Source organism: Perna viridis, chromosome 5 (genome assembly GCF_037379345.1).
Source record: "Perna viridis isolate PV_CMFRI_1.1 ecotype Kerala chromosome 5, ASM3737934v1, whole genome shotgun sequence".
NCBI lineage: Eukaryota > Metazoa > Mollusca > Bivalvia > Mytilida > Mytilidae > Perna > Perna viridis.
The window spans coordinates 37,911,277-37,927,806 of record NC_142449.1 but is presented as its reverse complement, the minus strand read 5'-3'; the positions used below and the strand labels follow the sequence as shown (position 1 = coordinate 37,927,806).

Sequence of the window (16,530 nt, the reverse complement as noted above, 5' to 3'; positions counted from 1 at the left end):
TACTTTGAATTGTGTTTGAGAAATCTTAGGTGTTCAAGCAAATTATGTTCGACTGTAATTAATTTTTATTGTGCCTCCCTGAATTGATTCCAAATTTTGTTACAATGAATGCATGGGAAATTCTCATCTTTGTAGCAAGGATGTGGCTTAAAATACAGACAAAACTAGAAAATCTCACTAGGTGATATCCCCACTCATCTCCCTTGAACCTCATAAGTGAGGTAAGGCATTCTGGTGAAAGTTTCATAGAATTCAATTCTTATGGTGGTTTCAGAGGAGTTGCCAATTAAAAGTATAAAAAATGATCAATTGAGGGAGTTAGCAGATACCAGGATACATAACATGCCTTGAATGGTAGATTACCAACCTGAACACACTAAGTTTCTGCACAAACCCTGTCTGAAGTCATGGAAAACCCTGTTTCTGTGCTGTTGGTTCATCTTGGCATGTATATAGAAACAGGAGTAGCCAAGTTCTGTAATTTTCTTTGCCAATAACTCTACACGATTTGTAGAATTACAGAAAATAATGGACTGGTTTATTTGGAGCTGAAAATGGAAAAAAGCAATACAAAATAGGTATCAATTAAAAACTGATACCTCTCCAAGTTATGGGGATAAAAGAAATGCACAAAATGTTCAAAATGGACTAGAAAATTCCATCTTTGATTTTGCTGAAAATTGAACTTAATCTATATTTTATGGTACCTAACAACTGTGCAGTTTCCAAAAAAGAAATTCATTGATCTCTTCTCAAGTTGTCATCTGGAAACCGTCCCAGAATGGGCACGTATTCTTTTCAGAGGGTACCACATCATACCCTGCCACTTCGTAAAGAGGGGTATAAAAATTGTGCTTTGTTTTGTTACATGACTATCGAATTACCAATGCGTTACAATGATGGAAAAAAAGTCAGTTACTGAAAAGAAATAGGTGTAATGCAGCATAACACAATATGTTTTAGCTTAAGTCAAAACTCTTTAAGTTGAAGTTGTCAGATGTCAAGCATAACATAAGAATATATTGATTGGTAAACATTTGCTATTTCATGATTTCTTGAATATTATGTCATTAACATAATGCTGAATTTTGAATATGTCATGATGATGTATATCATCAAGCCATGTGCACAACATAAAATTCAGTTTCAATGACAGAATGAATGTACCAATGTAGTCATTGAAAATCACCAATCTGATGTCTATTTAACATGGGGATGAATGAGAGAATTCAGTGAAGATTTTTACCAAATCTAAATCATTCTCAACTGGAAGTAGATAAATAAAGGGGAGATAATTGGCAGGAAAATGAAAGCTAGGAAGTTTTGTGTGGAACCTGTGAGACCTATGTTTAAATGTTTCGATGGAATTATAAAACATATAAAACAATTGAGAAAATTCAGTTAAAACATAATTTGTTGTCTTTTTCTTTTTGAAGACCAATTTACCCTCCAAAATTATTGAAATTTTAATCCATTTTTAAAACATATGATAATTTTAAGGAAAAAATTGGAAAAAATACAAGTTTCCTTCTCTTCCAATTAATGACAAATTACTAGTTTTTTATGTACTAGTACCATCAGTCAATTAAATTTTGAAGTTTTTAAAAAGGTAATACCGTCTCTCAGTGTAATTGTTATATGAAAATAAAAGACAAATGTGAAAAAACAGTGGTCCTTTTTTATTTTAATGAAATCTGTCTGCATACTCAATTCTAACCCTGAATTCTTCCTGTACTTTGTACGTTTTTTTTTATATTGACATATCAAAAACCAATTTGTAACACAACTTGTTTACACCAAAACAATATTCAATAATTAACTAAACAGTACATGTTTTTGACCAACCCTGTATTAAAACTCAAATTTTCACTTCAATTTTAATTTGACTTTTTAGTCACTTTTTACTATCTTTTTTTAACCTAACTACATCATACTGTAAGGAATACTATAGATTTGGAATGAGTGTTTATACTGTAAATGGTGTGTAGGTACATGCAGTAGATTAGAATCCCACTTCTAAACTATGTAAGGTTAGATAATGGAATCTTTGAAAATAAAAAAGTTTTTATATCAAATATATATTTCTGGTTCCCATTTTATTTTTTTATTCTTTTTCTGACTGAATGACCCGATTTCATCAAGTAAAAAATCTGTAAACCAACAAATTAAAAAACGTTTGCCTTAAGGAGATTGATTAAAAACACTGACTAGTCCAAGATTCCAATTCTCTTGATTAAAACCATCAGATGTAAAATTGTATGGGAATAAGGGCATTTCACTGGGACTGTCAGAACTGTTCGAATTATCTGCGATTTTGATCACAAGTTCAACATACTGCTGTTCAATTGTATGGTCCACATATAAGGTGATAACCAAAGAACAAGATAACTTTTGTAGTTTTCTAATTAAGGGCTGTTCCAGTAAAACATACATGGGACGGGGGGAAGGCACTTGAAAATTGGGGTAACCTCCCATAGAAGCAATATTTTTCCACTCCTACCCACCCATAGAGGTAAAAACCCAAGCTTTATAGGCACCAACAGAAGCAAATTAAAATTTATATATATTCTTTAACAGTATTCCCAGGTGATACATTACTTTTTTTATATAATTCAGCTGCATGTGAGACATTTCATACAAATAGCAAGACATAGCATTTCATGAATGCTTCATTTCATTTATACATATTCTGTAGTTTTGCCTATTACTTGCATGTTGCATATATTCATGTATAGACTAGCGCTTTTACTGCTTGCATTCATTTTTTGTATATTAAGTCATATATAATTGTTAACAGTATTCCCATGGTGATTCTTTAATTTTTTATATATTTCAGCTGCATGTGACATACATGTATTTCATACAGATAATAGCAAGACATTGCATGATTTCATGAATGCTTCATTCCATTTACACATAATCAGTGTTCTAGCTAGGATTTGAAAATAGAGGGTGCGCAGGGAAGAGGGCACTTTAACACGTACCATGTTTTTTTAACCAAAGATTTATGTTTTCATTAAGTCAGAAATATCTTTATTAATTTTTTTGCTTTTCTTGTATGTATGTATTCTTATTAAAAAATACAGGAATGATGTGTAGACAAAAATTAACATTACTTTTGTAGAATTTAAAGCAGTATACTATCACACCATAAAGTAAATTAAGGGCAAGTGATTCTTAACATTTATGACATACTATGAGATAAAATGTTGCACGAGATGCAACAAATATTCAATATTGCTCCAATTCAATTTCAGAATCATATTATTTTCTCTAATGTAATTATAACTTATGAAATATTACCTGTACTGTTGACGATATAGAAAATTTTAAAAAGAATTGAACTGACAGAGATAACTGACATATTGAATAAACAAACGTATGCAACTACAATTGTTTACACCCATGGTTTTACATAACATAGACCTGACAACTTGAAATTATTTTTAAAATTAATTGTACAAAAAAATTAATTATTAACCAATGATTGGCTGTCCATGAAATGGTATTAGATCCAATAGGGATCCAATTTTTACTTGTAAATGATCATCATCTGACAACCCTGATCAGCTGAATGATCACCAATAATTACCTGAGGTTTATCTGAGGGTTAATTACGACAATATGTGGTAAATGAAGGTGACACTTCATAATTGGCTTGGTGTAATTTATTAACAAAAGTGTAATCTTCAGATAATTATCAATGGGCACTAAGATGGTAATATGGCAGAGGGGCAGGGCGCTGCGCCCCTCCATTTTGCCTAGCTAAGACACTGATTTAAAAACTTATATATTTGCTTTTTGCCTATTTCTTGCATGTTGCATATATTCATGTATAGACTAATGCTTTTACCTCTTGTGCATTCATGTATCAGTACATTAAAATCGTTTCAAATACTAACATTCATTTTTATGCACACATATCCTCTTTTCAATGCATAGCTAAACTTGATTTTTGTCTTGCCTAAGAGCAAATTTGAAGAAGGCCAGAATATAGGGATAACCTTTCTGGTATTCGCAATTGTAAGAGTATTTGTCCATAGCAAATTTTCAACAACCACTTCATATCACATGTCAATGATATTTGGTATGGGAAGAGAAATAGAAGATAATGCAGAAGTTTTATTGATCCACACTGTACAACAGTGACTGTATAAGCAGCTGGTGTATTACCATGAACTTTTTTGTATCTCATCTAACCAGTTGAAATTTCTGTGCGTATCCATATGATTGCCTTGATAGTTGTGTGAAGTTTCCTAAAATCCATTTATTTTACCGGGGATCAATGATTTCAAGAAAACTTCTCTTCTTGTATACCTAACACTTTCAGCGGGAAATCTGCTTTATTTAAGCATCTCAAGTTTGCATGCACTCTGTGCAGGTGAGGAACAAGAGAGTATAAAGTAATATTGATGTTTATCAATATCGAAAATTCTGCTCATTTGCACACTAGGGGACTATCTTGTTTAAGGGTATGGAAATTTTGTCCATTGTTGTAGACTCTCTGACAATTTCTAAGATGAAGAACAGAAGTAAAAGCCCTGTTCTTTGATAATTTGGCGTTTTTGTTACCTACTAATTCACTCCATAGCCCATACCCTTTCATTTTGAAGTTTTGGAATGGGTTATTCTTGATATCAATATGCAGAATTCTAGACACTTTGGCACTGGGACATTTCAGTACCAAGACAATTCGGCACCCAATGCAGAAAAAAAATAGTATGTTGTCTACAGCACAGTAAATACCATGTAAATGTGTCTTGCATTGTCTTAAGCTTCATGAAACTGATTTGATTTGTATATATTCAAGTGAGAAGTGAACACAATCCAATTGTTTCGACAGCAAGATACATAGTTACACAAGTTGTTTGCTAAATGTATGTGTATAGGATGATAGTAAGTAAAATAAGAATATTGTTTGTTTTGGTCAATCATTAGCTTTAGTATTTGTTTTATATAATATGAAACATTTTAGGGTCATTTTATTTCCCATGAAAGATAAGAATATATCGAACTATTCACGTAATCTTAGGTTACTTTAAAAAAGTTATATTAAAATATGAATATATTTATTGTCGATGCACATTGCAATTCTTAATCATCGAGGTAATTTTCTTGAAAGAGTCTGTATAATCTTTAAAAAAAACGTATTTGTTTTTAAACTGTTTTATTTAAAAAAAAATATCAATGCCGAATTGTTTAACAATCTAATGCTGAAATGTCCCAATGCTGATTTGTCTTGGTGCCGAACTGTCTTTTGAAACAGGTGCCGATTTGTTCTGGTGCCGAAGTGTCTTGTTTCCCAATATGCAATGACTACATAGTGATTTAACAACTGTTCAAATTCAGTTTCAAAAGAAGTTTAATTGTGGAAGAGTTGCTTTGATGATAATTCAGACACAATGAATAAATATAAGAAGATGTGGTATGAGTGCCAATGAGACAACTCTCCATCCAAGTCACAATTTATTTAAAATATTAACCATAATAATAAGTCTTAAGTACGATCTTCAACACGGAGCCTTGGATCACACTGAAAAGTAAGCTATAAAGGGCCCCAAAAATTTCTCGTGTAAAATTATCCAAACGGGAAAACCAATGGTCTAATCTGGAAAGGTTGGTTTGGTGAGTGCAAAATGAAAAATTAATATGATACTGAGACCTAGTGAGCCAGTTTTTCAAGTGAAGTTGGATATTCAACAAGTGGTCTTTACCGGCTGAAAAAGTAGTACCCCAATGCAGGTAACACTTTTAAGATGAATTAGCCAACTTCTGAAACTGATTTTTTATGGTAGCTCTGGTTTTTTGAATTTATGGTCAATCTTTACCAAATTTGGAAATGCATTTTGTTTTCATGAATTTGTAGGATATCAGTTCAATAAAATTATTATCTTGACTATTTATGATGAGCATATCTATATTCAGGTAACCTGAAGCAAGTAATACTCCTGCATAAAGGATAGTTTTCAAGTTACAACACATATTAAGTATGTGGTTAGGACTTGAAAATAGTCATTTTCCATACATTGCCTCTTATATATGAAAAAATAAATATTTTTTAAATTTTTTGTTTTTCTTTCAAATAAATAGCTAAAATGAGTTGCCATATAACTTTGTGATTGATTTAAACACAGAAATGTCACAAAAGTCAACAGCCAATTTTTTAGTGGACTTTTTTTAATGGTTCAAATGGACAGATTCTAATGCGGCAAGAAAAATAATGGTGTTTTTTTTCATATAAAAACTGAATTTTTTCAGAAAGTATCTAAAGCAGACAAATATTATTATAATATTTATACCAGTAAACTATTTTTCTTACATCATAGATTTTAAAGAAAAAATCCTTTTCCTGTCATATTGAGGTCCATTTGTATCTGCCTGGGGTACCAAAATGGCTTAAAATCTGTATTTTCTGCATATGAAAAGCTATATCTTTTTTAAAACTATGATATTGGTATCATTTTTTCTGGATTTATTATAATTGAAATGACCATATCTATAGTTTAGAACAGTTGGTTGTACCGGTACATATACTTTACTTAAAACAAGAGGCTCCCTTGTGTTAAAGACAAAAAAATAGGTTCAGATATTAATATTTACATATATGGAACTCACAAGTGGGGATTAAATATTAATTTGGAACTCATAGCACAGCTTATGTATCTACCATGTCAGAATAAACCACAAATTTGCTTAGTTCGAGTAATGCAGCAGCTTCTTCATCAAAAGTAATATTTTCTGGCAAACATCGAGATATTAGTCTTATGCCTGGAATAGGGTACCTATATAAAAATTTTAATAGAGAACTCATGTTTGTAGCAGGGCAATGATATTCTGAATTTTCAGTTTGAAAATGAATACTCTAGTAAAAAAACAACAACTTTTATGATAATATTGAAATTTTTATTAGTAATAGGTACCAGTATCGTATTGCATATCCCTGAGAGGGTGTACGTCAAAACATGGATGCTATAAAAATATAGTGCATTTTCTTTTTGCCTCTCTACAAACTAATGTTTTGTCAAAAGATATGAACAATGACTTATAGAATAGAGCAAACATCACACTGTAAGATGAAGAACTTTTTTAAAAGAAAATCTAACATAATAACATAAAAATGTTCCACTGGAAAGGTTGGTTTGGTGAGTGCAAAATGAAAGTGAAAGTAGGGAAAATGGCTATTTATAGTTCAAGACTACTTTTCTGTCCAATCTTCATGGACTCACCCTATTTTCTTTGTGGGAAATTATTTTTTCATATGTCCTTAGAAATGCTACATAAGTGAAAGTTTTATTGAATCAATTTACATATTTTTTAAAAAATCCTAAAAATATGTACTTCACTATAGAAGTATATGGGAAAATTAATACGATACTGAGACCAACACTTATGAACCACATCAACAAACGACGGAAGTTGACATCTTTTCTGATATTCGGGTGTCTTGGGTCGCACCATTGCTTCACACCAAAACCCCGAGAATACCGGAAGAATAATGTCAAAACAAACACAGGGAGATTTCCGGGCGGAACACCTGTAAAAATGGCACGACCTTCCGGCAACAAAAGCGCGAAACTCATCGATACTAAAGGTATATACAATGACAGGGATTCATTTTGGACCATTTCCAGAAAGTAAAAAAACAACTTTCAACAGAATGTTCTTTCATTTTCCCAACAACCACTAACAGTAGCGAATTTCCAAGCCCAGTACCGTGCCATAGATGCATTTTCCACCAACCCACAACCAAGTATATATATTTTTTTTAAATGCCGTCCCAAGGTCCCATGTATGTTTTGCTGGAACAGCCCTAAGGAAACTTACCAAAATAAATGTACGATACAGTAGAGTTAGTGTAATCTTACCTTAGAGAACAAAGTATTGAGACAGTGGACCTTTTGTTTTTCTTGTACAAATGCATAATACTGTGTAACACCCTTCAATGTTAACTCATCCATCAAGTTAATTTCATAGGGATTCTGTAAATGTTTTCTCTACAATAAAAATATTGTTATCTTAATGTAGATCAAACCCAATATTTCTAGTAGATAAATTTTCCACATTTTTCTCAAAGATGACCCTGAATGAACTTAATCAAGAATTTTAATGAAAAAGGCATAGGTCACCAAACTTGATTTTGAGATAATTGAGCCTTAAAAAAGCCAATATTTTACTACATCTTATATGGATTATGTAGGAAATTTTCAATATTTCACAAACTTCTAAAAAAAAAAAAACAAAAAAAAAAAACAGTAGATAAAATTTCTTATAACTTTTTTATGTTTTATGAACATTTATATTTATAGAAATTATATTATGTTTAGTGCAACAAAGGTTTTCTCATCAGGTTAGCACTAAATAAAGTTAGAATGATTTATTGGTGTTTTCAAGATGACCTACTTGTAATTAATATGCATTAATGAGTTTCTATGGAAGTGCTATGTCATTGGTTTTCAATATCCATTTGTGTACACTGATTTTGTATACATGTGCCTGAAAAAATTAATACATCTTTGAAAATAGCTTGTATATATGATGCAGAGTGGTCCACTGACCTGTGTATGGGTACCTTGTTTAGAAAGAAAGAAGACTTAAATTTCTTGTTTTCTGTCAGCTTTTCATTTTCGTTAGGCATACATCCCAGCGTGGTGAATATACAACTACATTGCACATAGGGCTTAAACAGGAGGGTACAACGAAAACAGTGACACTCTGTGTATCATTCTTTCTTTACCATTGGGTTTTAGTAATAAACAAGCCCAAGAGACATAATTATGACCAAGAGATAGCTTGGGCGGCTTCTTTTATCTTTACATGGTTCAGCGACCCGTGACACAGGTGTATAACTGATAATTGAGTTATAATTGAATTTCTTTTGTCTTGTGGATTTTGAAATAAAACAATTTACATGGAGAATTTGACACAATTCACAGTATATAACAGTGTTCTAGGTTTCCTATTTCCTGTTACCTGCGGCAAGTGAAATTTGGGTCAGGGAAAGTTAGGTATTTAGTTACACTTTCCCGTGGCAAGTTGAAAACTTCATATGCTGTAAGGATTTGTTTTGTTAGGAAAGCAGTCATTGACTGTGGCAAAGTTTATTTTATATGCATTTTTCCCAAAAACCCCAATTTCTGAAAAATCCTAGAACACTGCATAATACAGCGTTCAATGATTCCCATTACCCGTTACCCGCGGTAAGCAAGTTTTCAAGTTCGGAAAGTCCTTTGGGAGCTTTTGGTTACCTGTGGGGAAGTCAGTTTTTAAAGGTTGGGTATGTTGAAAATGAGTCCTTACTTTCCCAACCTGTGGCAATTATTTCTGAATTTATTTCAGCAGAATTTAAGTTCTATTCTTTAGAAAACGTGATTGTTTTGTTTTTTTTTATTCATCACACAATCCTATTGGCGCTTGTAATTAAATTTATTTTCTTCCATTGAAGTCAAACACAATCGTGATGCGCAAACAATAATTTTCGATCCGAAGGAGAGGGGGCACCTGAGTCTTAGAAAAGTTACTAACGGGTAAAAAGCCATAAAAATGTAACAGTTCCAGTACTAGTTTTTATCATAGTTATGCCCAGCAATGTTTTTATAAATACAATACTAAATGTTTGAGTGGTTGGAATTTCAAAATAAAAATGGATCTCCACAGTTTTGGGTTCACATCCTCAAAGAGGTAGAGCCACCCTTTAAGAAAACCAAACTTGATAAAAAGGAAAGGATAAAATTTATGATTAAGAAAAGAGAAATCATTCATTTGTCTTTGAAATGTTACTTTCAATGTGGGCAAATTCATTTAAAGTCTGGGTAAGTCATTTTTTGGAGGCCAAAAAATCCTAGAACACTGTAATAGATGACCCTAGGTGAGTTTAAGGGAGCTTTTCTGGTACGGAGAATATTTTTTTCTTTATAGGTCAGTTAAAATATTTAATTTTAGCAAAAAACCCCTATGGGTTATCATATAAAATTATCAAAAACCAATAAAAAATAAACATGTTTGTATTATCTTCTGTATACTTGCTGGGACTTTTCATTCCACTCCCTGGTACTGGCACACTTGTCAGGAGCAACGTTGGTAAAAAAGGGGTGAAATCAATATTTTCATTGAAGATTGAGATCGAAACAGCTTGAATCTTAGAATGTGAATTTAACTTACTTAATGTTAAAAATTTCAATCTTGCATGACAGAACATAATGAAATATTTCTATGTAATCTTCGGACACAAGAGGTGTCATCTCAGTGTGGATAGTCTAGTCTTCATACTTGTAATAGCGTAATATTTCTGACATTGTTTATCATTTTCTTCTCAACGTGGTTTAAATTGATACAACTTGTTTGCTGGAAAACCAAAACTTTCAATATTTTCACTCTCAGTTGTAGAAATCACATAACAAATGCAGGAGCCCCATGCATTTCAACCACTTGATCTACAAATTGAGAACCAATGACGTAACACGGTCACGTGACTGCATGGCTAATTAAAATTTGAATGGCTTGGGTCATCGTCAATATAAAATGAATTTATCTTCAATTAAATGACATAACTGACTACAGGCAAGGGGCATTTTGATTACATATATTAGGTGTAATAAATCAAATAAACCAAAAAAAAAAAAAAAAAAATAGGGTCACGTTTCCTTCAACATGACATTCTTTTATACCTAAAAAAAACTGGGGGTCACTGAACTCTTTACTAGCAATATTAAATAAAAACTAAAATTCCTTACACATGTAATTAGAACATTTCCCTTCCAATTATCTCCCCTTGAAAGAGGATTTTAAAAAATTGTTTTTTCATTTTACCATTCTAATTTTTATGTGAAAAAATCATTACAAAAAATTTAAATCACTGTTATATCACTTAAAACCCTATAAGTTGATATAAAATACATATGTCTGTATGACTTTGCAAGATGACAGAAAAGAATGCTCTGTGTAATAGGTATGATCTACATTAAGTTATACATTGTCTACCATTTTCAACAACATTCAAGCTTACGAAATATCATACAACTATGGATAAATATCAAGAGTGAGTTCTCTTTAGCCTTTAAGGTTGTTTATACTGCAATAGGATAACCCTAACATACATTCACTAAAATACTAGCAGCACCAATTTGTATCCAAGTGAGTTAGACTAATCGATGTCTGGACCTGTATTGCACTGCAGCTGTGATTTATAGTTGCCGAGGAAAATGTTACCAAAAAAGGGTTATGGGCCGATATATGGAACATAATTCCAATAACAATTTGAGAATCAAAATTTCCTGATAATATGCACAACATATGGTGTTCTTGCTACATACCAAGTTTTTAAAATTCTCAAAAATACTAACTAAACCTCCTTATTTTGATTGACCAGGTTTTAGCACAAAATCTCCCCAAAATGACCCACTCCAAAAATATCCAAACAAATTTCCTGTACACTAATACTCAATTTATTTTCCAGATGGGAAATGTCTATGAACAAAAACAACAGCGATACCACTATATAACAACAACCATAAGTATTGCCAAAAATTAAAGGAACTAAAATTTCTTGTCTGACTGAAGACAACTGGAATATTTCCACATCCATGTACACACAAATTTTATATATACTAAGAATGATTAATTAGGTACCATGAATTGTTCTACAGTCAAAGGGAATGTTGCAGAATACAACAATATCTGTCTGTCATTAGGTAGGTGGTGTATGATATTATCCAACATTCCCTTGAAGTCTTGGGATAACAGTTTATCTGCCTGTAATTAAAAAGAAAAGACAAACATTTAATAATGTTAACCATTCAGTAGTTAAATTCAAAACCAAACAACTCAAGAAAGTTAATTTTATACTGCAATCTTTCTATTATAGCAACCAAAATGTATCGGCAGTGTATAATAGAATGCGCAAAAAAGTGGGGTTCTGAAAGCTGAGAACAGAATTCATTGTCAAGAAGTAAAGTGTCATGAGGAGATTGTAAAAAAACAATAAAGGTCCCCAATAATTATTTAACAACTTGAAACGATTTCTTGTATGTAAAAAAATCGAACTTAAATAGCAAAATAAGAATTGGAAGTATACACCATGTTTACATTGTAAGAATGTCACATCGCAATTTATGTCATCCCCTTTACTTTCGTCCTGAACTCAGTTTCCAAGACAATCAATCATAAAATGCCAGAATTTTAGGTAAATGGACAAACACATATGCGGTTCACAACACAGATAGGTAAATAATAAATCAAGAAATATAATGATAATTTTATTACGGATGAATAGTCAATTTTCTCTGCTACTATATGTCATTTACGGTAAAACCTAATACAGTGGATTCCGTTTAATTGCATAGCCTATTTGCCAGTAAAAATTGTGCAAATAACCGGGCTATTCTTATAACCGAAATTACGATTTTACCGGAAGTGCGAATTCTGGTAAGACGACGATACTGTGAATCAACCAGGGATATCACTGTTCAACATTTTTGATCTGGTATTTAATTGTTATAGACCTTCTCATTGTATTGTTCTTTTATCAATAAATAATAATATATATTGTGTTTGTCTTGTTTATTGACCTTCTTTACGATGTGTGTATTCATAAGTAATACCGCATGTTTCTCATCTATAAATAGTCAAGTAATTTCCTGACCTTTCTATGAAAGAAAATCCCATATTTCATATTTCAGGCAGGATTCAGTGTAATATTCATCAATGTTTGCAGTTTGTGGGCTTTTGAAATGGTCAGGGTGTTTTTATTCCTCTGTTCAATCACCATTGTACACTGATAGTTGTGTTTCATACGTGTCATTGACCTCGATATATTCCTATGAAGTGTGGATAGTATGGGGCACCTTAGGGTAGTTGAATTTCATTAGTCATTGTACTGAATGAATGACTTTTAATTTTTGTATGATATTTATGCCTAGTAACCCAAGCTCATTCAAAACTGTTCAGCTCATTAAAGAAAATTAAATTTACATGGATAATCATTTGTAGTCCGAAGAATTTAAATAGGGACAAAAAATACCCCAAGCCGCATTATAAGGTGATGTTTGGCATGTCGTCAGAAGTCATTGTTCACCTAGGTGCTTGTTTATTTTAAAGTAATTAGAAATCATTTATATTGTCTTTTATGTCCATTATGTTTTTAATCCATTATTAACACCTCCTGATTGATGATAATCTAGTTTTTACAACAATAAATATGATTGACATATTTATGACCCGAAGGCTTAAAATAGAATTTGGGAAAACCTGTCTTTACCTGGATGAGACAAAATTCTCTATGCAATAAATTGAAATGCACCTCCAAGGCCTATGCAAATAAGCGATTTTTTCCCTAATAGAATAAAAGGAAATGGTTTTGTGCAGGAGAAAATTATGCTAATAACCGAAATATGCAATAAAGCGATATGCGATTAAGTGGAGTCGACTGTAATGGTCAAAAAGAAATGCTGTGCTCACTGATAGATAATGCCTTCTCAGCATTATAGGATTGATTTTACAAGGTTGTCAATCAAAGCTGAAATTGGTAAAATCAGAAATACATATAAACAGTAATAGAATAAAGAATCGTAATGGTAAAATCCGGATTTCAATTATCAGAATACCGTTAAAAAGCCCTGGTATTAAGATATCTGCGCGTAGCCATATGCCGCAGAAACAGTTGATGCCCAAATGTCCTTAAACTCTCGTTGCAGTCTTCACAACTAAATTTCCAGTTCACAGCCCCAAAATACATTTTTCAGAAATTTTTAAATAGTGACTGTTGGCTTGTAGTAGTTAATTTTACAGGCCTACCTCCATTTTGACAAGCCTTGGGCTTCAGACTACAGCTTAAATGTGAAGACTGCTGTTATTTGTAGAACCATAACTGATATCAGTCATTTAATGCACGGGAAGATGCATATGTGCAGAAAGTAAAAAAAAAAAAAAGAAAGCAACCAAGTTTCATTTAAATATTTAAATTATGGTTTTAATGAAAACATAATAGCTTCCCTGATTGCAGCATGATACAACTGCAGTCAGTAGAACTTTGTTAACTTGAGGCAAGTGTAGACATAATATTAGTTTTGACACACTAAACATAGGGACTTGTTCAGTTCATTATGGACACACTATTACACAATATTCTGAAATTCAATTAAAGTATAAAGGTATATCTCAAAAACACCAAATGATAGGGTTAAGTTCTTGTACTAAGGCTGGGATTCTCAAATGAAATCCAACCAATTTTTTTTCTCTCTAAAGATCAGACCAAAAATAAACAAAAGGCTGGATGAGCCTGAATTCCTCACCTGGTTAAATTCTTGAGTGTCAAGTGCAATAACTCTAACAAGGAATTGTCCTGACAATTTTGACCCAATGAAGACTTTGGTAGGATTTATCATTAGGATCAATTCATCAACTGAAAGTTCCTATTCATTAAGGTTTTCAAGATATTGGCTGAAAACTTTTTTTGCCTTTCAGGGGGAATACTTCTAAGAAGGAGTTGTCTGACAACTTTGGTCCCTTGCAGACTTTTGTAAGCCTTGTCATAAGAATCATTACAGAAAGTTTCTTTCTATCTATCTTAGTTTTCAAGTTTTAAATATTGGCTTAAACATGTAAAAGTTTGAATATAATCCTCACAACAGCCTCTGAGGAGTTGCATCAACATGGTTAGGATGGAAGGACACCATAATTTTTAAGGAGATGTGGTATGATTACCAATGAGACAGTCATCCATGTAACATCTGCTGTTCAACCTACTTTCATACTCTTGCATGAACTTAAAAAAAAAAATGGTGAAAATAACTAAAATAAATATTACCTGTTATTACAATAATTGTTACTGATTAATAATAGGGCTTCAGTTTATCACACTTTGTATCATCCAAGCTGACAGAAAAAAAAAAAAAAACAAAAAACAACCCCCCCCCAAAAAAAAGAAAAAACAAAAAACAAAAACAAAAAAAAAGGTAATAAATGGAATGGTAAGTGATGGTGAAGAAAAGGGGGGAGAGCAAAATTTTCAAGATGGCCTTACTCGAAAACTGCGTTTTGGATTTTGCTGAGATTTACTCAACAACTGTGCAAAAGTAGAAAAAAACTAGAAATACTGTGGGCAATCTCACAAAGAGAATACCCTGCTTCAAATGAAATTGAATGTAAATCTCCTTTTGGTGCTAGCCAATAGTAATTATATTCCTGCATGCACATCTACATGATACCCAACTTTCTTAGAAAAATTCATCAAAATCCTTTTTGCCGTTTAGAAGTTGTGCTTACAAGAAATGTGGACAAACGGATAGACAGACAGGGTGATTTCTACATACGTGTACCCCCAAACTTTGTTTGCAGGGTATGTATTAAGTAAAAAATCATCAATCCATTCTCAAATTATCATCTGGAAGCTGTCAGGGAACAGACAGACTTATGGACACACAACTTTTCACAGTTATTCACATAACACCTTGCCACTCTGTGTGGCGGGGTACAAAATGCAAGACACTTACCTCATCTAAAACCATAATTCCACACTTTCCTATTTTAACCAAGTTCTTGTTCAACAGATCTAAAATTCTACCTGGAGTTGCAATAATAGCATGCACTGAAAAACAAAAAGATGACACCAATGAAAAGACTAAAGTAAACGGGGAAGAGTAAGCAATATGATGCACATTTGATATTATGAGTTACTTAAGTTTTTGTTATTATAAAAAAAACATCATTTACATTTCCATTACATCACTACAAAATATTTTCACACTAATAATCTCCCCTCAATATTGTTTTCTGTAAAGTATTCTTTAAAAAATAATTTAGAAATGAAGTCTACATTATATCCAACTACATTTGCTCATAGAAGATATTGATTCCCAATATGTATATGTGCACAAGGTGATCCATATTTGATACAAGTTACATCTTACTTAATTACCAATGGACACCTGTGTGATTTTTTTTGGACACTGTCTTTATGTTAAAAAACTGTCAATCATGATGCTCTTAACCTCTGAATTTTTCCATCCACCCTTGTGTTAAGGTAGCTTGTACTCTAAATTCAAGTGACTGATTGGATAAATTTAAAAATTCATATTGGATAAACAAAGCCTATTCTGAGGTTTTTAATTGAACGGTTTAAAACTTCTAATAAAAAGCTTCGGCAAGCACAGCATGATGTGACTGCAGTGGTCAACCCTGAACAATTGGTCAAGTGTGGACACTATATTATTTTTGCCAGACTTAAATGTAAGAACTTAGAATTCATTATGGACACAACAATTGGTTTGAACACTATACTGCACAAAATTTTAAATTCAATTAAAAATTTTCATGATCAGTCCAAAAATTATTAAGAGACTCCCAGGAGCCTGAATCACTCACCTGGTTAAATATTTGCCATTCAAGGGCAATAACTCTAAAAAGGAGTTGTTTGACAATTTTGACTCAATGAAAACTTTGGTAGGACTTATCATAAAGATCATATTTTCAATTGAAGTTTCTTTCTATCCATTATTGTTTTCAAAATATTAACTGAAAACTGTTAAAAACATCATC

The 16,530-nt window shown here is 32.1% G+C and overlaps 1 protein-coding gene across 1 annotated transcript in view; it reads right to left on the bottom strand.

Moving 5' to 3' along the window:
- Window positions 1-16,530, bottom strand: part of LOC148617390 (ATP-dependent RNA helicase me31b-like) — a 58,032-nt gene that overhangs the window by 12,057 nt on the left and 29,445 nt on the right. Inside the window, exons 6-9 of the mRNA XM_088584977.1 lie at window positions 15,486-15,580; window positions 11,626-11,748; window positions 7,866-7,994; window positions 368-548 (exon numbers count right to left, since the gene is read on the bottom strand). Coding sequence (XP_088441103.1) covers window positions 368-548; window positions 7,866-7,994; window positions 11,626-11,748; window positions 15,486-15,580 — 528 coding nt within the window. The remainder of the gene's footprint in view (window positions 1-367; window positions 549-7,865; window positions 7,995-11,625; window positions 11,749-15,485; window positions 15,581-16,530) is intronic.